General features: G+C 49.6%; 1 protein-coding gene across 7 annotated transcripts in view; it reads left to right on the plus strand.

Annotated features, from left to right (window-relative positions):
- The first annotated feature begins 1,198 nt into the window (after positions 1 to 1,198).
- Positions 1,199 to 21,136, plus strand: part of SAMD11 (sterile alpha motif domain containing 11) — a 229,968-nt gene continuing 210,030 nt past the window's right edge. Inside the window, exons 1-2 of one of the 7 annotated variants that reach the window (XM_078642338.1) lie at positions 1,199 to 3,010; positions 10,952 to 11,043. In XM_078642338.1, the coding sequence (XP_078498464.1) occupies positions 2,569 to 3,010; positions 10,952 to 11,043 (534 nt within the window). In that variant the 5' untranslated portion in view covers positions 1,199 to 2,568. Of the gene's footprint in view, positions 3,011 to 3,111; positions 3,147 to 10,116; positions 10,138 to 10,951; positions 11,044 to 21,136 lie in introns of those variants that run through there. The other 6 variants (XM_078642340.1, XM_078642339.1, XM_078642341.1 and 3 more) reach the window with 6 other exon arrangements.

Consider the following 21,136-nt stretch of genomic DNA (forward strand, 5'->3'; position numbering starts at 1 on the left):
CCTATGAATCTTGGCTCTGCTAATTCATACACTAAACCATTAGTAGCCACATGGAGGTGCCAGACTGCCCCGCCCTTTCGGATCGAGACTCGCAAAGGGGAAAAGGCATGACCCCTTCGCCCAGACGTTCAGCGGTTCTGCCTCTGTGCATAAGATAGAAAGGTTGTGTGCCTGCAGCTGAGAAACTAAATACAGCGCTTTTTCATGCAACTACAAGGACTCGTATGATGAATCATTGCCTCTCCGCGTTTGAACAGAAACGCCTGCAGTTAGAACCAGTTTAGAGAATTCTCAATGGACAGAGAGAATACCAGCAGTCCAATTAAACGAGTGGGGTCACACCAAAAGGGTTGTGATTTCTAACAGCAACACGTTTCGAAGTAGTTCAGCAAAGTATGGGAGGTTTGTGAAAGGTCTGGAGCTCGTGTTCACCACCCCTCATTCGTAACTCAGTCCTCTGTCCATATGCACCCCTCACTCACCCCCTGCACCATCACTCTCCTCCCAGTCACCGGGAAGCACCACCACGCCACGCCTCTCCATGTGTGCTCACTCAACCGCAACCCACACCACTTACCCTCACTTATGCACACGGGCCATGACTTTCTCTTCTCTCATCCACTCACTCATCCATATGCGCCAAAACTCAACCCTCCCATTCATCTACGCCCGATAACTCTGTCTCCCATCATTTGGGTCCCGCCCCACTTTTGCTTGGAGATAATAAATTATATTTTAGTTGTCATCTAGCGCTTCAAATCCCGCAGGCAGGCTTTGAGGCACTGCAGAATGTGCTTGGTTTGTTGTCATCGTAAGAGGGGAGCGTTTTGGTGCCATGCGTGAGTGACCAGAGAGGTGCTCTGGTTTTGGGGTGCAAAGCCAAGTTGTGTGGCGGAAGAGGAGGTGTGAGAGAGATGGGTGCACAAATTCGCGTAGGTAGGATGTAATCGCTAGAGAAAGTAAAAAAAAAATATGTGAAAGTAAAAAAAAAATGTATTCCCTGTCTTCTCCCGACGGGTTCCCTCCCCCAGAAGACGGTATGTTAATCTGAGAACAAAATAGTTTGGAGGGTCACCCCTCCACTCCCCCCTCTCCGTTTCCTGTGAACACCCCGTGCCGCGCATGCTGTTCGTTGATGTGGATGTGTGTGGGAAGCCGAGCTCGCCCAGGGAGGGCGCTGAATAGGTGCCAGAGCCGCTCGTCGCTCAGTCCTCCCGGGACCCCTTTAGCCGCCTGGTGCCGGGTTTAAATGGGCCAAGTTAGGAGAAGCGACAGGAGAGGCGGCAAAGCCTGTGAATGTGACTCGTGATGGTCTGCGCCCCAACGCCAAGGGAACCCAACCTCACACATACACCCCCACCCCCAATGGCAACACTCCTCCACAGGAATCATTAACACCTGGGTCCCAGGCACGGGAGGAGATCTGGGCAGAAGGGGAGGGCAGGTGAATCCCGGGGAGAGAAAGTGAAGGAGGGAGAGAAAGTGAGGGGCAGGAAACACTGAAAAGAGAAAAGAGAGCGCGACAGAGTGCGGCGAGAAGACGCCGGGCAGAGAGCATGTGCAAAAGTTCTCAGATGAGAGAGTAAAGGGGGCAGTGGAGGAGTGAGAGGGCAGGGGACGGGTGGAATACAAGGGGGAGGTGTGTGCAGGTCAAGACCCGGGGCCGGAGGGCACTGCAGCCCGCGCAGGAGGGCGGGGGCACGGGGTGGCAGAGCCGGACCTGGAGGCAGAGAGAGGTCGATACTCCGGGATCAATAGCAGCCTGTGAGGCAGCGGCAGGATGTCTGCTCTGGAGGCGGCGGGGAGCGCCTGCTCTTCCTGCCGGGGGTGGCGAGGCTCAGCCCGGCGGAGACTGGGCGACAGCGGCGCCGGCCGGTGAGCGGGGCTGCAGAGTCTGGGCGCCGGGAGGCGACTTCAAGGACCCCGCGGCAGGAGCCCGGGGACGCACGGAGCCGTCCACAGGAGCACTCCACAGGGACCCGGCACAGAGGCGCACGAGGAACACGCGGCACAGGAGTGTGTGTAGTACAGGAGCAGATGGAACAGGCTGCAGACGGAGCTGGGAGCCCGAGCGAGGGGCAGGATAAGTAGGGCGAGGAGCCCACTGCTGACTCCCCGGACAGGACACGGACAGTAAACCAGATGTAGGACACAGCATCACAAAATGGGTCACGCACCCTATTTTTTCCTTGAGCAAAGCTAAATCGGACTCTTCACTGGAGTGCAGACTTGGGCAGTACCGGTGACACTACCAGGGCAGGATACACGCATATTGGCTGCATTGGGACCCTCTTCCAGCATCAGGGCGCACGGATTTTGGCTGTACTGGGACCCTTTTCCAGCAGCAGGGCGCACGGATTTTGGCTGAACTTGGACACCTTTCACGGACAGGACGCTTGGACGTTCTTTGCACTTTGAGCTTCCTTCTAGGGGCAACCACATTGACATCATTGGCACAGGAACCCCTTTCTTTTGGGGCAGGACCCACTGACCCCGGCCGGTCCTGGGGCGCCCTCCTGCGGGGCGCGGGGGCGGCCCCTCCTGGCTCAGGGCGCACGGAGCCCCGACATGCCCGCCGTCAAGAAGGAACGCCTGGACCGGGAGGACCTGGCATTGGCCGTCTTTAACCGGCACTTGGTGGACACCCTGCCCGATTACCTGGCGCCCCTGGCAGCTGCCATTCCGGTGGTGACCCCGCATCCTCCTGGGGGCTTCGAGCCCCCCCTTTTCCATCCCTACTTGGGCCTGGCGCCCCCCCTGCCCCCGGAGGACCTGGTGCTGGAGCGCTTCTCTTCGCTGCCCGACTTCCAGCCCTTCCTGGACAGCGGGGAGCCGTGCATAGAGGTGGAGTGCGGCGAGAACAAGGCGCTGCTCTACATCCACAAGCTGTGCCAGGGCAGCAAGGGGCCCTCCATCCGCTACCGGGGCGAGTGGCTCACCCCCAACGAGTTCCAGTTCGTGAGCGGCCGGGAGACGGCAAAGGACTGGAAGCGCAGCATCAGGCACAAAGGTGAGGGGGCGTGGGGCCCACCTGAGGGCAGGTGTTGGAGGAGCCCACTGGGGCAGGGTAGACCCACGGGGGGTGTGTGTGGGCGGGGGGCTGCCGGAGACGGCAAAGGACTGGAAGCGCAGCATCAGGCACAAAGGTGAGGGGCGCTGGGACCCACCTGAGGGCAGGTGTTGGAGGATCCCACGGGGGGTGTGTGGGTGGGGGGGTGGCAGCGGGAGACGGCAAAGGACTGGAAGCGCAGCATCAGGCACAACGGTGAGGGGGCGTAGGGCCCACCTGAGGGCAGGTGTTGGAGGATCCCACTGGGACAGGGTAGGCCCACTGAGGTGTGTGTGTGGGGGGGGGGGGGCTGCGAGAGACGGCAAAGAACTGGTAGCGTAGCATCAGGCACAAAGGTGAGGGGGCGTGGGACCCACCTGAGGGCAGGTGTTGGACGAACCCACTGGGGCAGGGAAGCCCCACTGGGGGGAGAGTGTTTAGGGGGGGGGGCAGGGGTAATTCCTGCACACAACATAGGAAGCAATCCGTACATGCGGGAGGGAAAGAAGTTGTCCGCCTGTAGAGAGGCAGGGAAACCCCCACCGAGGGAGGGGGACCCTTTACCCAAGGTCAGAATGGAACTTCCCGAAGAGGGACAGGGAGGTAACCCCTACCCCAGAGACAGGATGTAACTTTCGGAAGGGGAATAGGGAACCCCTCAGCCGCCGTCCCTCCACGCACTAGCGGGGCAGGTGGAAACTGCCAGAAGAGAGCCGGGGGGAATCCCCGCAGATGAGACAGGCAAACCCGACTGGAAGGGGAACCCCTCCCATGAGGAACAGAAGGTGGTCGCCTAAAAGGCACCCGCGAGACATGCTTTGGGGCACTTGTAGCGTAAAGGGGCCTTATGGGGAGGGCGTAGAGACACTGGTAGTGTAAAGGTGCTACGAGGAAAGCCTAGGCAGACCCTTTAGGTGTAAAGCCCCCACATGGGCAGAACAAGCAGGGCCTCTTGGTTTAAAGGTGCCATGTGGGCAGTACAGGGAAAGCCTCGTACGATAAAGGGCCCCCGTGGAGAGTGCTGTTAAAGTTGTAGTATAGATGTCTAATGTGCCTAGTACAGACAGAAGCATTTAAGCACTAAAAGGGCTTTGTGGGATGTACAGGGAGAGCGTCGCAGTTTAAAGGTGCCATGTTTATTTATTTATATAATACGATTGTACATAGCGCGAACTTTACCCGAAGGTGTCAGAGCGCTTTCCAAAGTGTTACATCACATAAGGAGTTACAGAAAGGATACAAACAGAAAAACTCTAAATTCACATATGAATGGTAGTAAGTACAACAGTCTATTACAGATACCAATGGTTAGAGTTACTGCAAATGAACTCAAGTTGCAAATTAACTGAAACACTGCCATGTGGGCAGTACAGTAAGGTAAAGATGCGATGAGGAAAGTGCTGTAGTATAAAAGTGCCGCGTGTGCAGTACAAGCAGAGCCAGATGGTGTAGTGAGGGAAGTACTAGGGGAGCCTGTCCCCGTAGTGTGAAGGTGCCATGTGTACAGTATAGGAATAGTGTAAAGGGCCCACGCGGTAAGTATGGAGACAGCCGTGCGCTATAAAAGTGCCTTGGGGAAAGTGTGGGAAACCATAGTGGTCACCTGGAAGTGAGAGAGCTTTGACGGAAGGGGCCCACGGGCCGAAGTATTGAGGGGCCATGTGGGAAGTACAGACAGGCCACAACAAGTGCCTGGCGAGCGATCTGATTTTAAAAGGCGAACGTGGCTAATAAAGGGAGCGAGTGAAGTGGCATCTATTGGCAGGATGGGATGCACGTTTGGGGGCCAGGTGGGGGAACGTGTCCTGCGGTCGTATATAACGCACACATTCGTTGAATTTAAAGCACACGCGCTTTCCCCAATTCCAGCTCACAAATCAACAAGGAAGTGAGTGGCGCAGGGCTGCCCCGTCACCTCACGCATCCTGCGTGGGCGGTGTGCGCCCTCCGTCGCGCGGGTGAGTGCAGGCTCGTGCTGCGGAAAGCCTGGGCCCATCTGTTTATTGGGGAGAACAGACACTCGAGCTCGTCTTGCAGCATCTTGGCTCAGCGGTGGGGGAGGGGCGGTGGCACTGCTCAACACCGCTCAGTTCCTGACTCCCCATCCTTCTCTCTGCACTGGGCAGTAAGTTGGCTCTGCCCCTGCACCATGTGAGCCCTGAGGGTGACAGCTGAGGGTGTGCACGTGGCCAGGTCGAAAATAGCAGAAGTGAGACCATGGGCCATATGTATCATCAACCTGATTTGTGATTCTCAAATAGCGATTTTTAAGAAATCGCTATTTGAGAATCACAAATAGGTATGTATGTACAAAATCGCATTTTTTTTGCGATTTTTTAAAATTCCTTAATTGCGATTAGCAAATTGCAAATCGCAAGTAAGGAATACTTTCCCATTCATTTCTATGGGCCAGGAGGCCCATAGGAATGAATGGGAAGTTGTTCTCAATTTGCGATTCGCAATTTGCTAATCACAAATTGAGAATAATTTCAAGGGTGCAGGGGTGTCCAAAGGACACCCTGTTGCACCCCTGAAATATGCATGGGTGCACATGTGGCGCACATACATGCCCTAAGGGCATGTATGTGCGTCACATGGCACTTTGAAAAATGCAAAAATGTGCATTTTTCAAGGAATTTGATGGTAATTTGCGATTCCTTAACAACATTTTGCTAATTTTTTTGGCTTCATACATTGAATTTATACATACCATTTAGCAAATTCGCATTCGCAAAGGCCAAAATTCTGCGAATTTCGGCCTTTGCGAATGCGAATTTGCTTGATACATATGGCCCCATGTCACTACTTCCCAGACACGAGGAGCTAGCTTAAAGCGGTGAGATCATCTCAATGCTTTCAGGTCTGAGAAGGTCACACTAGAGAGACCCTGTCCCCTACATCCCAGAAAGACAGAGCTAGGTCACAGTGGTGAGACTAGCTCACTGCTACTATGTCTCAGAAGTTCACAGTGGTGAGACTTACCGCTATATGTATCAACAAACCATTTTGCATTTCCTAAATAGCGAATTTTAAGGAATCGCTATTTAGGAAATGCAAAACGGTATGTATGTACAAAATCGCTTTCCAATAGCGATTCCTTAGCATTCCTAATTTGAGATTAGCAAATTGTCATTCGCAAATTACCCCTTCATTTCCATGGGCCAGGAGGCCCATAGGAATGAAAGTGCAATTTGCAATTAGCAATTTGCTGATCGCAAATTAGGGATTTTTCCAAGGGTGCAGGGGTGTCTCAAGAACACCCTGCTGCACCCCTGAAAAAGACATTTGGGGGCATATGGCGCACATACATGCCCTAAGGGCATGTATGGGCGTCATATGGCACCTTTGGATTTTTTCCAAAAAGCTTTTTGATAAGAATTCGCAAATTACCACCAACTAGAAGTTGGTGGTAATTTGCTAATCCTTAATGGCATTTTTTCCATAATATTTGTTTGATACATTGCATTTAAGGAATCGCAAAATTTGCAATTCCTTAAGTGCAATCGCAAAATAAGGATTAGCAAATTTTGCTAATCCTTATTTTGCATCACACTTGTTTGATACATTCCATTTGTCTATTTAGCATTCGCAAAGGCCGAAATTCGCAGAATTTCGGCCTTTGCGAATGCTAAATAGCTTGATACATATAGCGGCAAATCTCTGCTTCCCAAGGCTATACTTTCAGTCTTTGTAACTACTTACAGCTGTATTGTCTATCCTAAACCATCTGTAACTTCCATGTAACAAAATATTTCCCCTGTAAACCGCTCTAGCACCTTTGGGTAAGGTCAGCCCTATATAAATATACATTAAAAAAACCAATATATATAATTCCACTAATCCTCAGACATGAGGAGGTAGATCACTTTTCCTCTCATCAGAGAAGTTCTCATTTATAAGACCATCTCACTCATTCTCAGAGCTGAGTAACTCACACTAGGGAGACCATTTCTCACTTTCTGAAGGGGTTGAAGTTCATAGGACACGTGAGACTCCTCCTTATGTATGGCTTTAGGACTAAGCATGTGCCCACAGATTATTGGGGGTCAGCATCAGGTCTGTCTAAGGGATTTGCTGTATCAGGCCAGAAGATGGGGGGGTCTGGTAAGTGTGGCAGGGAGTGTTGTGTGCACCCAGTGTTCTTGGGGCTTGTTTTGGGTTTTGGGTGTTGCTAATTCATCAATGCACAACAAGTGAACGACTTAATGCAAATCTCCCGCTCATGTCCACAAATTTTCCTAAGGGGTCTCCCAGACGTCCTTGTATGAACTGTCGATGGCTCTGTTCTGCTCTTATCACAGCTCTAGAGGATATTGTGTGGCACCGCCAGTCAGGGCAATTTTGACTCTTGCTGGAGCGGATTCCGTCCACAGTGTAGTTGGATGTTGGGGAAGGATTGGTGGTCAGTCCATCGTCATAGGAGATGATGTGCAGGAGTCTGGTCATGGTCTGGCAGATGTTGGGTTGGGACTCTACAGTTATTGTGAACAGTGGCCCCGGAAGTTAGGGCCACTAACTCTTCAGTGGATGATGGGGTGAGTCCATGGTCATGTTGGATGCCCGGGGAAGGGGAGACAGTTCAGGGTTCCAGGTATTGTTGTGGAGTCTGTTCATGGTCCTGTTGGGTGTTTGGGGATTGGTGGTTGTCTGTCACAGTCCTGGTACATTTTGGGGGTGGTCTCAGGTTCAAGTGGGTGTTCACTGGGTTTGTTCACGGTTCAGATAGGAGTTGTGGGATGGGGGAAAATCTATCCATGTTCTTCATGGCTTATGTGGGCCAGTGTAGGGTCTTGTTGAATGTCCAGGGGGCGGGGGGAGTAGTCTGTCAATGGTCCTGTTAAGGAAGGAGGGTTGGTTCCGTTCATGGTGGTTGATTCAACAGGGTGTTTGGGGAAGTGAATAATGTGTCCACATCTCTATGCATGGAAAGTAGGGAAACCATTTGTCTATGGTCTTGGTGAATGTTAAGAGAGTTTATCGGTTCATGGCTCTAGGTGATGCTGAGGGGGCTTTCCAGGATTATAGTGGATGTTAAGAGAGTTATGTCCATGGTTCCACTGGATGTTGAGAAAGTGAGGTCTGTCCATGGTCCTTGTGGACGTTGAGGGGGTCTGTACACGGTTCTGGTGGATGTTAAGGGGTGGGGTCTGTTCACGGTTCCAATCGATCTTGGGAAGTGTGGTCTGTCCATCGTTCTGAAGGATGTTTGAGGGAATGTGGTCTGTCCATGGTTTTAATGGATGTTGAGGGGGTCTGTACACGGTTCTGGTGGATGCTGAGGAGTGGAGTCTATCCACGGTTCCAATCGATCTTTGGAAGTGTGATCTGTCCATGATTCTGATGGATGTTGGGGGAATGTGGCCTCTCCATGGTTCTGATGGATGTTGGGGGAATGTGGCCTGTCCATCATTCTGATGGATGTTGGGGGAGTGTGGTGCCACATGGTCCTTGTGAACATTGAGGGGGTCTTACATTGTTCTGGTGGATGTTGAGGGATGGCTTCTGTCCACGCTTTCAATTGATTTTGGGAAGTCTGTTCTGTCCATGGTTCCTGTGGGTGTTGGAGAAGTACAGTTTGCCAATGATCTATCCATGGTTCAGATAGATGTTGGGTGAGTAGGGACTGTCCGTGGTTCCAGAGGATTTTAAGGCGGTCTGTCCTGGATTCTGCTCGATGCTAAGGGAGTATGTCCAAGTTACTGATGAATATTGGGAATGATTGGCGTGGTCTGCCCTCTGGTCCTGGTGCATGTTTTAGATCAGTTTGGGGCCCTCATGGATACTGGGGTCCGGAGAGGTCTGTTCATTGTCCTGCCAGGTTTAAGGGGGGAGGGGTGATTTGTGGGTGTGTGTCTATGATTCCAGAGGATGATGGAGGAGCAGAACCTGTCCATGGTTCTGGTGAATGGAGGTCTGTCCATGGTCCTCCTGGTGGATGTTGAGGAGATTTGTCCTTGGTTCTGGTGAATATTGAAGGCCTGGATCTGGGCACGGTTCTGGTGGATGATAAGGTGGTCTGTCCGTGTTTCCGATTAATGTTTGGGCAATGGGGTCTGGCTATGGTGGTCATGGATGTTGAGGGCATCTGTCTTTGGTTCTGGTGGATATTTGCAGTGTGTGCTTCGTTTTGGTGGATGTTAAAGGGCACCTGCCCATGGTTTCGATGGATGTTGAGGGAGTGAGGTCTGTCCACGGCCCTCTTGGATGTTGATGGGGGTCTGTCCATGGTCCTGGTGAATGTTAGAGGAAGGGGTCCGTTCACTGTCCTGTTGCATGTTGAGGGTCTGTCATTGGCCCTGGCGGGTGTTGAGAAATTAGAGCCTGTTCATGGGCCTGGTAGATGTTGAGGGGCTCTGTACGTAGATCTGGTGATGGGGAGGGATGGTGGGGGCCGGCCAAGGTTCGGATAGATGGAGGGAAAGTGATCTGTCTATGGCCGTGCTCTAGGTCGGTGGCCAGTTCCGGCTAATGGTGAACATTGATGGGCTTATTTACAAGCCCCTGGCGCCGCCCCTACGTCACTTTTTCCCATATTAAAAGTGACGAACCGGCGGCGTAAAGGGCTTGTAAATAAACCCCTGGTTGGTTGGTTGGGGGAGGGGCTGACACAGTCCTAGACAAGTTGGGGAAAGTATGTCGCCTGATTCGGGATATCTGCACAAGTTCCAGATAAATGTTGAGGGTAGAAAACCTGCCGAGGGAGAAGTCTTGTCTGTGAATATTGAGACTAATGTCTAGTGCCCTGGACACAGTTGTGGTGCAAAATCCTAACTGTCGTGCATGTGAGGTGTCGGGGTCCAGTTCCTTGGGCTGCGGCGGCGGGGGTGGTCTGCGGGCTTGTGTGGGGGAGGGCTCCCGGAAGAGCCCGTCTGTTTGAAGTTGTGAAGTGTGCCTGGGGACGGCGAGGAGGCGGCGGCCCGGGGAGGGAGGGGAGGGGTAACGCGCCGCCTGTCACTCGAGCGGCTGTGGGAGTGAAGCGAGACGCCTGCCTCCGGGGGATCCTCCGGCAGACGGAGGCGCCCTCCCCTCCCCTCCCCCTCCGCAAACAGAGCCGAGGGAGCAGCCCGGCGCCGCGGGAGCTGCACGAGGTGCTCTGCGGCTAGAAATCTGTAGCCGAGGAGTTTGAGCTCCGGGCGCTCCGCGGGGGGCGGGGGAGGAGAGAGGGGGCGTTGGAAGCGAGCCCAGACAGGCAGAGTGTGACATGCAATTAGCCCCAGAGCTGTCAGCCCAGGGGTCTGCGCGGCATTAGGAGGTGACTGGCACCTCGCCGTGTTTATCGACCGGGCGGGGGCTCACTTCGGGGGCCGCTCTAATGATGGTGATTATTCTCCTCAGTTTGTCTCCGGGCACGATCGCCCCCCCACCCCCTCCGGGGTGAGTCAGAGACAGGCTGGGAGGAGAGCATTAGAAGGGGACGCCTCGGAGGTTACTTGAATGACGGGGGCGGGAGCGGGTCTAAAGAAACAGCGGTCATCTGCTTACTCCATCCCCCAGCCAAATTCAATACTCGTGTTTAATTGCACTGACCTCCTTTCCCCGAGCGCCGGGGGAGGGGGCGGCCTCCTTCCGCTGCACATGGCGGGGGTGGGGGTGTTCTTGCAGGGCTCTGGCACACGGGGACGCCTGCCCGCAAATAAATGTTCATTATTCGGCTCCTCAGACTGGAGACAACCGTTTTTTAACAAGGTTAGACGGAGGCTAATGGGACGTGCTAATTCCTCCTGCTTCTCCAGACCTCTCTGCCGCCTCTCCCCCTCCCTCCCCCAACCCCCTCTCTCTTCGAGAAGACTGATCTGGAAATGGTGTAATGGGTCTTAACGCTAGCTCTACAATTTTTCGCTGCTTTCTGAGAGCTCATTTTCCTAAAGTGTGTTTTTTTCTTCTTTTTTTCCCGCTCCCCAGGGAAAAGTCTGAAGACTCTCATGTCCAAAGGAATCTTACAGGTACATCCTCCCATCTGTGATTGCCCTGGGTGTCGAATTTCGTCTCCAGTGGTAAGATTATTGCTCAGAATATGTGTTTCAATCCCTCCCACCCCTCTTGAGTGTTGTTTACTTTTGTTGGTTGCCGGATTGCCTACGGGGGTGGTGTGAAAGAGCTCGTGGAAGGAGTGAAGGGCGAATACAGATCGACTGCCCTATAGTTCAATCTAGCAGTGCCAGAAGGGCTGGTCTGATAGGCCTGTTTTATGATCTGGCGGGCCGTTTTTTTTTTTGCTGTTGATTTTGCTGATATTACCACGAACAGTCTCCCATACCTTGTTAATCACCTATAGAGTGCGTCTTTACAGATTCAAAACTTCCCCAATTCGATATGTGGCCCATTTTTAGGAACATGATTCGCCAATGTGGGGACCACTTTTATTTTGGGGTCTGGGCCTATTTTCTGATCCCGTTCGACCCTGTGATGCAATTGGGTGAAGCATGTGACAGGGGCGTCTTATGGTGTGACTACCCCCAACGTTCCTTGCAAATGCTTAGCCCAGGGGTTGATAACATGTCAGGGGAGATGTGGGTTTCACAAGTATCCTCTCTAGCACCCCGCCTTCCATTGAAGAGTTTGTGGTTAGTGACCAGAACAACTGTGCACCCCACACACTGCAGCTGAACGTTTTTATCTATTTAAAGAAACAAAATGTCCATGTTACACTGTATTCAATATACATCCGAGAGGGTGTTTGTGACATCACAGTGCCTTACTTACGTTTGTGATGTCACAAATGCAGAGCTTTCGCCAGGAAGTTTTCCTTTGCTCTCATCTGGTGCTCTGTAAATTGATGGCAGTGTCTTGCTCTGTGACGTCACAGCGCCCTCATCCATGACATCACAAAGTTGTCTTGCTCTGTGGCGCCACGGTGTCTTTCTCTGTGACATCACGGCATCCCCCGTGACATCACAGTGCATTACTCTGTGACAGAAGGCTGAGCGGTCACAGGAGCTCACTTTATCTTCTAGACAAGTCCTTTTTGTTGTAACATTGTTTCCATCTACAATATAGCTATTGGCACAGGAGGATTGTAAATGTGTAGTTCGAGTGATACAGATGTTTTTAGAATTGTAAGATTTGTCTTCAGACTGTTGGTTGTGGTGAGCACAGAGTAGTTTCAAAGACTATGAGGTATGTTATCTGTAGAGACCCAGGAATCTAGGCACTTGGTCTGCAGTGACTATGAGGGACTTGTCTCTTCAGTGTCAGGCAGGCAATACCTACCTTACAGGAGGAAGTGTGAGGCTTGGAACCAGATATAGTGTGACAAAGCAAAGCTTGCAGCTGCCACCTGTTGAGGGAATTGCAGCTATTTAACTGAAGGGTAGAGTGCATTAAATTGAAGTTCGGAAGTACACGATCTGGTTGCTGAGATCATTCCTCTCAGCACAGTTAAAAAACCTCCAACCCACAACTACCCATTCATAAGTAGGGGTAAAGCTGAAGAAACTCTGCCAGGTTTGTACCATCTGGACGGGGAGAGAGGGAGCACGCAGTTTCATATCCAACACTGTACTCATCAGATCCACACAGTTCAACAGGGCAGTACAATTCAAAGTACTGGCTGCAGAAGCCCTGCGCTTAATCATTTTGGGGGAGCTGGACTATTTAATCCACGCAGGATATAAAGAAACTCCTGGGTCACTTTTCCAGGTAAAATTGACTGACAGGAAGATGTATATTCAAGAAAAAAGTTAAACATTTGCAAAACCAATATAGCTAAATATAAAGTTCCTTTTGGGCTACAGTTAACATCTAGTGCAGGGGACCCCAGCGAGTAGCTCAGGAGCTACTGGTGGCTCGCCAGCCCCTTCGAAGGGTAAGCTAAGCCCTGTACCTCATTCAGAGGGTATGTGAATTTTAAATAAGGCAGCACTGCTCATCTCAACACCCGTAGAGTGACAGCCCACAATACAAATGGCAGGGCCTCATAATAACACCCAAACACACACTTTATTGGCCTATGTGGCCTGCCACATGACCACCTGTCTCCACTCTCAATCTAGGTAAGTGACTAGTAGTTTGGCCACACTGTAGGTTCTGCTCTGTCACACCATGTGTGTGAACAATGGCCATGTAAGAAGAGTGCCAGCAGTAGCCTGAGCAGTAACTAGTGCTGATCCACTAACATACGACGGCAGGAGTAAGAGTGAAAATATGTCAGTTGGGTGCATGATCAATCAGCGCAAGAGGCAACATTATTTTTTTTCAGAAAAGGGTTTTCTTCTGGAAGATTGAGTTTGTTTCACCAAAATGGAAAGTGGAATTTGATAGAAAAATATGTCTATTTTTAGAAACTGTTGCTGATAAAGACACAAGGTTGCAGTTCCAAAACACATTGAAAGTTGGTAGTTGAATTCTAATTCAAGCTGAGTTGGGTGACTTATTGCTGCGGTTATGTCTTTTGTGCCAGAGGGCGCACACTGCTTTGGCTTTTACTGCATCAGTCAGAGGGTGGCATTAATTTCTGGTTAGCGCTTAGTGGCATTTCTGCTGCTAACCTCCCCATAAGCGTTTGGGGTGTTCGCGGTGTAATGTTAACATATGTTGTCACTATATAGCAGTGATAGAATTTGCTAGTAAGTCGCGAGGACTTTCCAAGAGCAGAAGTAGCTGTCACTAGAGAGAAGGTTGGAGTCCGTTGGTCCAGTGTCTCGAGATATTTAGGGCTTCTCTTAAATGGGCAGTTTGCATGCTGCATTATAACTCTATCCTCTAACTACGAGGAGCTGATGTAGAGATGTGTGTACGTAGAGTCTTCAGTGCTGGCTTTGTGTGGTCATTCTTATTCAGTCCTGGACATCTGTGGCGTCCCAGTTCTGTACTGGCACGCCCGTGGTCACATTGCTGTAGTGCTCCATTGATCCCGGAGAGCTGGAAATGTGCACTACAATTGATAGAAGACAATTGGAAATAGTTTGAACAAATGATACAATGGAATCCTGAAGGTATAATACAATTGATAATAGATTGAAAATGTGTGAAGCTATTTATTCAAGTGACTCCGGAATAAATAGCGTAGTTGATACAGAATTGTGCGAATCTTCGATAACATTGGTACAAATTGATCACAGGTGTTTTATGCCGCTGTTACAGAATTATTGGTGATTGATTCATGCGAACTGGGAGTGTATGTTGGGAGTGATCCAGGATTGGAAATGTGCAGTAAAATTGACATAGAAGGTTTGAGATTGTACAGTGTGATTGGTACAGACTGACTGGGGATGCATAGTGAGACTGGTACTGGAGGGATAGAGTGTATACTTAAATAGGCTTATACAGGAGAGACTGGAATGTGCATCTGATGATGTTTACGGTGAGTGGTAGTAATTGCCTGGGGTGGATAATGTGATTTATAGCACATGATTCTGAATGTATACTAAGATGTAGACAGCAGTGGTAGGAGTATGTAGTGTGAGTGATACAGGTGGATTCGGAATCTGGACTGCACGTGGTTTGGGAGGTTGGGAATGTTTCAGGATTATGACGGTATAGGGTGAGTGATGTAGAAGGAATGTATATACACAGTGTACCTGATAGATAATTCATGCGTCCATAGGCTGTGATTACTACGGGAGGGACTGTAAATGTACAGTGCATTCCATACATGAAGGTCTCGGAATTTATAGTGTGATTGGTACAGACCAAATACAGATGTACAGATTGATATAGGGGACTGGAGATGTATGGTTTGATTGATACAGAGCAATAGGAATGTGCGTTGTCATTGATAAAGAGAATTCAGAATGCTCAGTGGGATTGTCATAGGGGACTCCTAATGTATTGTTGATCGGCAAAGAGGACTGCATAGGTATAATTTGATTGATACAGAGGTCGGGGATGCATACAGTATTTGTTACATAGATCTGAGAATAACAATAAATAATAATAAATTATACATACCAAATCAGTGCATGGTGCGAATAGTAAACAAAGCATTGGTGATGTATAATGTGATGTACAGAGTGACTGACATAGGAGACTGAGCATACGTGGCGTGATTGACAACGCAAACTGCCTATGTATAGAGTGATTGACACAGAAGGCTGAGTAAGTGACGCAGGAGGATTGACTGGAAGCCGCAGCACTCCCTGTAGCAGCGACTGTAGGGGGGAGGTGCGCAGATTACCTCACAGTTTGTTCGGGGTCTTGTTTTAAGGGTTCAGTTCACTTTTATGCACTCGTTATGTTTAATACGTGTGTGTGTGTACATGTGTGTGCTTTTTGGGAGCAGCGAGATAATGAACATTATTACAAAGTTCCTCGTGCCTTTAGAAACACAACCTGCTGCCTTCTTTTCTGGGATACTGTGGGCCTCAGATATGTGCAATAAGTGTTGTTATAGACTCTGTATGGGTATACACGATGTGTATTTCAAGAATGTATATTTCCCCTACCAGGGAAGAGTAAGGTTCATGAACCATGCTGTTCTCTTACAAAGCACCGAAGAAAAAATATATTACAATAATTATAATCTGCCCAACAACTATGAGGGTCTTCAACAAAATACCACGGTGTGATCACTCCTCCTGGTGCTTGTGGCATATAATTACAGGTTGTTCCAAATACAAATTCCGGCAAATTTAGTAGGTTTGGTGTTGGCTGCCAGCGGGAAACATCGTTTACAACGCACGTGTTACAACACATGTTATTACAACAAATGTTTTACAGTGCGAAATCCATTACAACTCATGTCATTACATTGCATAATCCATTACAACGCATCCCCAAAGTAACGCCCCAGCGGAGTTCAAATAGTAATTGCATTGTAATGGATTATGCGTTGTAATGACATGCGTTGTAAAGGGTTTTGCGATGTAAAAAATTTGTTGTAATGACACGCGTTGTAACACGTGTTGTAAAGTGTCATATTCTTTGCCAGCATTCAAGCTTTGTCAATGCTTGTTTTGTTTAGTCATTATTTTTGTAAAACTTTATTGACGGTGGAGCCGCTTTTCCCTGGCCAATATATATAAAAACGTATTCAAGGAAAAATATTTTTTTGCTCTCAGAAAGCACATACTGCAATAGTAGTCCCTGGCACTGAAGGGAAGTATTTTGTTTGAGGATGGTTCCTTGTGAAAGAGCCGAATGCTGTCACTCACAGTGAAGTCAGTCAATGGCTGAAGGGGGTTGACCCATTTCCTAATGCTGTATGCTGCAGTGGGTGGAAAAATGTGAACGAGACAGCAGTACAATGGATAAAGACGGCTGTCCGAGAGACCCTACATATGTGTATAATTTTATTAGGATCAAAATACTCAAAAAAAGTGGTATTAGGTGTATTATATTTTGAAATGTGTGATGTAGCATTATTAACTATATAATAATATAATAGCAGAGCTTACTGGCTCAGTATTACAGTTTCCTATCACAGCTGATAACACTCTTACTACTCTTCAACTGAATCATTTTATCAGCCTCAGAAGGATGAAATACTGACCCATTTTCATTCAGTTCCAACCTGAGACTTACATACCTTTTATCTTTCTGGCACATATGGTACAGTCCGGTATATATGAGGTAAACCAATAGTTTAAACCTACCCGTAAGGCGGCAGAGCACTGACAGAGTCATTAGCAAAAACACAGTTAAGGAGTGAGGGCAGGGGTCGCTGGGTTCTGATGGTGGTAGTGAAGAGGTGCTTGGTTGTATTGTAGTGCCTTTCTAATACATACAGCTTCATTGGGACAGGTTTGGGGCTGTCCTGATGGATACGGGGCTCCTTCGCTTTATGTGTGTTTATTGACTGTATGCACTATTCGACTGTGTAATATCACATCTATCTCGATCGATGGCCAGTCTGAAGAGACAAAAAAAACTTCTTTACAAGAATATGGTACTACACCATGTACTGGCCTTATATTTGTTTATGGGCGATTGAGTAAATTAGGTTTAAGGGTAAGTCCAATTCACATCAGAATGTAAGGCATCATTTAGATTGCCTTTTCTCTCACGGTTATGATGTATACAGCGGTGGCTCCTCCGTAAAGGCGGAGGAGCGTCGCCCCACTGAGTGCAAAAGGAAAAATATAATGATAATAACACAGTGTTAATAACGTTACGTTATTATAATTTTATTTTTAGTATGAGTCAGATTTGGACGGGTCCGAGCTATGTGACGAGCAGGGTGAGGAGTGGTTGGTGCACATAAGTGCGTATGACGGTTTTGCCGGCAGTCTTGGGCCGGCCACACATACATGCGCACTTAGCATTTCTCCACCAGCTGTATTGCACAGCCGGCGCGAGTAACATGCACAGGCTCCCACTCCCTGTCTGAGCTCCGAACCAAGCTGCTCAGACCAATCACTATGCTGCTGTCATGCTGGTGATAGCGACGTCGTGATTGGCTATGGGGTGTCTGGGAGCCTGTGTGCTGCCAGGAAGAGAGGGAGGACGGAGGATAGGCGGCAGCCTTACTCAGATAAATTAGCTTTTATTTATTTGTTTATTTTTAATCCCTCTCGCCTGCCGCACCTCTACTTCTCCCTAGTGGCTGCCACTGGATATATATGTAATAGTAACAACTCGTCATCTAAAGAGTATTCATTCACCAAAATCTAACAGTTGCCAGGCAAAGGATTTACTCGTTTCTACATGATACCGTACCAAATATTTAGGATAGCCGCTGACCATGTAAGTTAGTTCAGTTTTCATTTAATGTGTGCAAATCTACCTGTGAGGCAATAAATATGACATGTGTACCCCAACCATAGAGACGTTTCAGTCATGTATGGATTCGGTTGAGTTGGCGAGGGGGGGATCCATAAGTGGGGGCCTCCTGGGACTATGGTGAGAAGAGCTGCCCCCGCCCTGTGGGATGCTGTGACGAGAGTGCTTACACAGGCCACACCAGAGCAATTGGCCTCACCCTGAGTGGGTTGAGGTGGGCTTTTGGGTTGGGTAGAAAGCCTACTAAAATGCATAGGCTCGGTTTGTGGTCAGAGAGGTCCTCCACTAAGGTATGTGCTGTAGAAATTGCCCCACCTTGGGTTGAGAACTATGTGTACTCAGGCACCTCTCACCCGGGCATTGACCTGTGGTTGGCGAGGAGGATACCACTGTACTGGGCGAGGCTCTGTGGCAAGAGCTGAGGGGGAGGGGCAGTGTCATGAGATGGAACACTCCAACTCGTAGGGCAGTGAGGGTGTTTTCTGTAGCAGGAAAACCACCCCCTTCTTAGTCTGACATATGCAAAGGAAAGATCTGTGAGAAGAGACCCCCTCCCTTCAGGGAAGTGGGTGGAACCTCAGGTCGGACTGTGAGGCGGGAGGTGCCCCCACCTTTAGAATGCTTGGGGTACAGCAGCAGAAGCCCTCCCCATACTCATAGGAGCTGTAAAAAACCTCACCCCACATCTGTGAATTAAAGCGGCCTGGGCTCAGTGGCGTGGGTCTCAATGGTGCAACAAGTGCAGTGGCACCGGGGACAGGGGTGTGAAGGGCCCACTCCAACCTAATGAATTAGTTACAACAAATCACTGGCCGGGCTTGTGGCAGGAGAGGACACGCCCATTTCGGGGTGTTGTTTTTGTGACAGGAGAGCGCCCCCTACCCCAGCCCTCTCCGCACCACTGTGACGGATGCCCTATTTCCCCTTAGTGGCTCTGGCTGAGTCCCTGTCAGGAGCTGGTCTCAGCTTCCTGTCCCACAAACAGACGCTCCGAGGAAAGATTAGATCAAACAGCCTGCCCCCCTCACTTCACGGGTACCTTTTACTCAGGGTGGGGCTGTGGAGGGGCTGCGGTCGCCGGGGGGTGCCCACCTCCGTCGAATCCAATTTGTGCTCTCGACGGAAGGGAGGGGGGTTAATTACTGTCAGCGGCTCCGCTCGGAGGCGACGTCCCCGGCTCCTTCTGGGGTTTCTGTGATTACCAGAGTGATTGGAAAAGGAAATTACATTTGGTGGTGCGCGGTGTGCGGGGCGCGCGGGATGCGAGGGGAAGTGACGGTACTGGAGGGAGAGGGGGTGGGATGCACGCTTGATTAGGGATGGGTTTGAGCGCCGGGATGCGGGGAGGTCAGGGCACAGGGTGCGAAGGTGAGGGCAGAGTGAAGAAAGACAGGTGATGGGATTCTAGTAGTTAACTCAAATAAATGCATAAATAAACACAATAGTCTCTATCCCACTCTGGGGGCATATTATCAAGACAGGCGATAAAATTAGCGCCGCATTAGCGGCAGTTTTTGGCGATAATGGGCTTGATAATATGGAATTCCAAATGAAGCCCATGGTAGATGTGAAGGACGTGTAACATGGGCTTCAATTGGAATTTCATAGAGCATATTATCAAGCCCATTATCGCTGTCATAGCGGCAATTTTCTGCCGCTAAAGGGGCAATCATTTTATCGCCTGTTGATAAAATGCCCCTACGTCTTTTGTCACTTTTTATGTTTTCTTGAAGGTCAAATGCATTATTTTAAATAAAAAAATGCTTTACAAGGGAATACAAATCGGGGCTATGAAGTAGAAGACAATTCAAACAGTAAACACATGGCACTTCACTAGGAGATGCCAAGTAAATCCCTCAATAAAGAAAACCACAGAACTTGCAAAGACCAGAACGCATGCCATGAATCGGCACAGACCGCAGACGTCCGTGCATGACTTGGATGCAGGGAGTTGCATCTCTTGCTGGATGCCACAGTGTCTCTTCCTCCCTTCATCTCTGTCAGGAGCATCGGCGCCCCCAGCTTCAGTTCCACCTGTATCCCCGTGGGAAAGGAAGACACAGGTCTGTGGATGTAAGAAATAGTTTAATTTTGCAATCCGTATCATTCCCATCGCAGGCTGTAGGTTATGCCTTGGCCCATCGTCTCTCTCTAGAGTGTACATTGGTTCATGTTTGTGTCTGGTGAGAGCCAGGCCAGGGAGAAGGTTCCAGCAGGGAGGAGCCTCCCCGCCCCCACCCCCCCTTGCAGTCACTGTCTCTGACACATATTTTACCTTGGAAAGAATAAGTGCTTATTCGTTTATCTATGGATGCAAAGTTGGGAGCAACATATCTGTATTTCTGGTCTACGCGCTTCCTTAGCTTTAAGTGGAAGAATGTGGGTGGTCCTTATGACCCTCTGAGTATTGACAGTTTCGGTCCCATCCCGCTTTACGTTTGGAAGGAGGCGTTGGCCAAGAGCCATCTAACAGGGCAAGGTTAGACAGGCTCCTGCGGCTCACACTTATTTTGGTCTAGGAGAGGTGCGGAAACAATTCAATGACCCAAGGTCAGGTGGCCAAGCTTGGTTAGGCTAGACCAAACCAAGTAGGACTCTCTCATAGGATCCCTCTTCTGTTGTTACCAAGTCTTGTAGTCCTAGAAGGGGAGGAAGCATTGTGTATGAGCCCATTCAAAGGTGTAGAATGACAAGTGTCTATCGAAGGTTCAAGACAACGGGATCCTTGGAAGACTTTCATGATATCCACATAAGATACATTTGCAACGATGAATCTGTATGGAACTCATCATGTATGTTGTCAGTGGCTGGGCTGAAAAGGTGGTATTGATCTGGCGTCCTGAGCCTATGCTCGACACCTGTGTTTACATAGTGGCGACTTTTTAGATTAGATGCAACTTGTTTAATTTGATGGAATGGTTCTTGAAGGGGTGCCTACCTCTCCATAGCTGCTGAACCTTGAGTTGCACTGCCAAGAATATTGTTCGAGAAGAAACTTTGCTGGCACTGTACAAAAATGGGAAGCCCTTCTCTGGCCCCATCTCTCTGACTTATGTGCAACTGCAGGTGCCGGTCTGAACCAGAAGGTCCAGAACGTGACGGCCAGCAGATGGTCTAGCTGCTGCTGACACGAGTGCTGCTGGCCACTGAGCTGGACGAGAGCAATCTTTGCCGTCCTCAGTCCTGGAACACAAAAGGTTAGCCTTGTCTGAGGAGTTTTCGGCTGAGTCCAGGTAGTACAGAAAAGCCCTCAGAGCCCATCTGCTCTTCAGCTATTTCTCCAACAGTGATTCCATCTGGACAAGTCTTGTTTCTGGAGAAGCCACCAAAACACATTCACCCAAACGTCTGTTCCCACGTTCTTGGTGGAATCAGGGCAATTACAACAACAGAGACACTTACAGAATTTTTGAAGATTTTTGCCAAGCA

The sequence above is a fragment of the Lissotriton helveticus genome, chromosome 5_1, assembly GCF_964261635.1.
Source record: "Lissotriton helveticus chromosome 5_1, aLisHel1.1, whole genome shotgun sequence".
Taxonomy (NCBI): domain Eukaryota; kingdom Metazoa; phylum Chordata; class Amphibia; order Caudata; family Salamandridae; genus Lissotriton; species Lissotriton helveticus.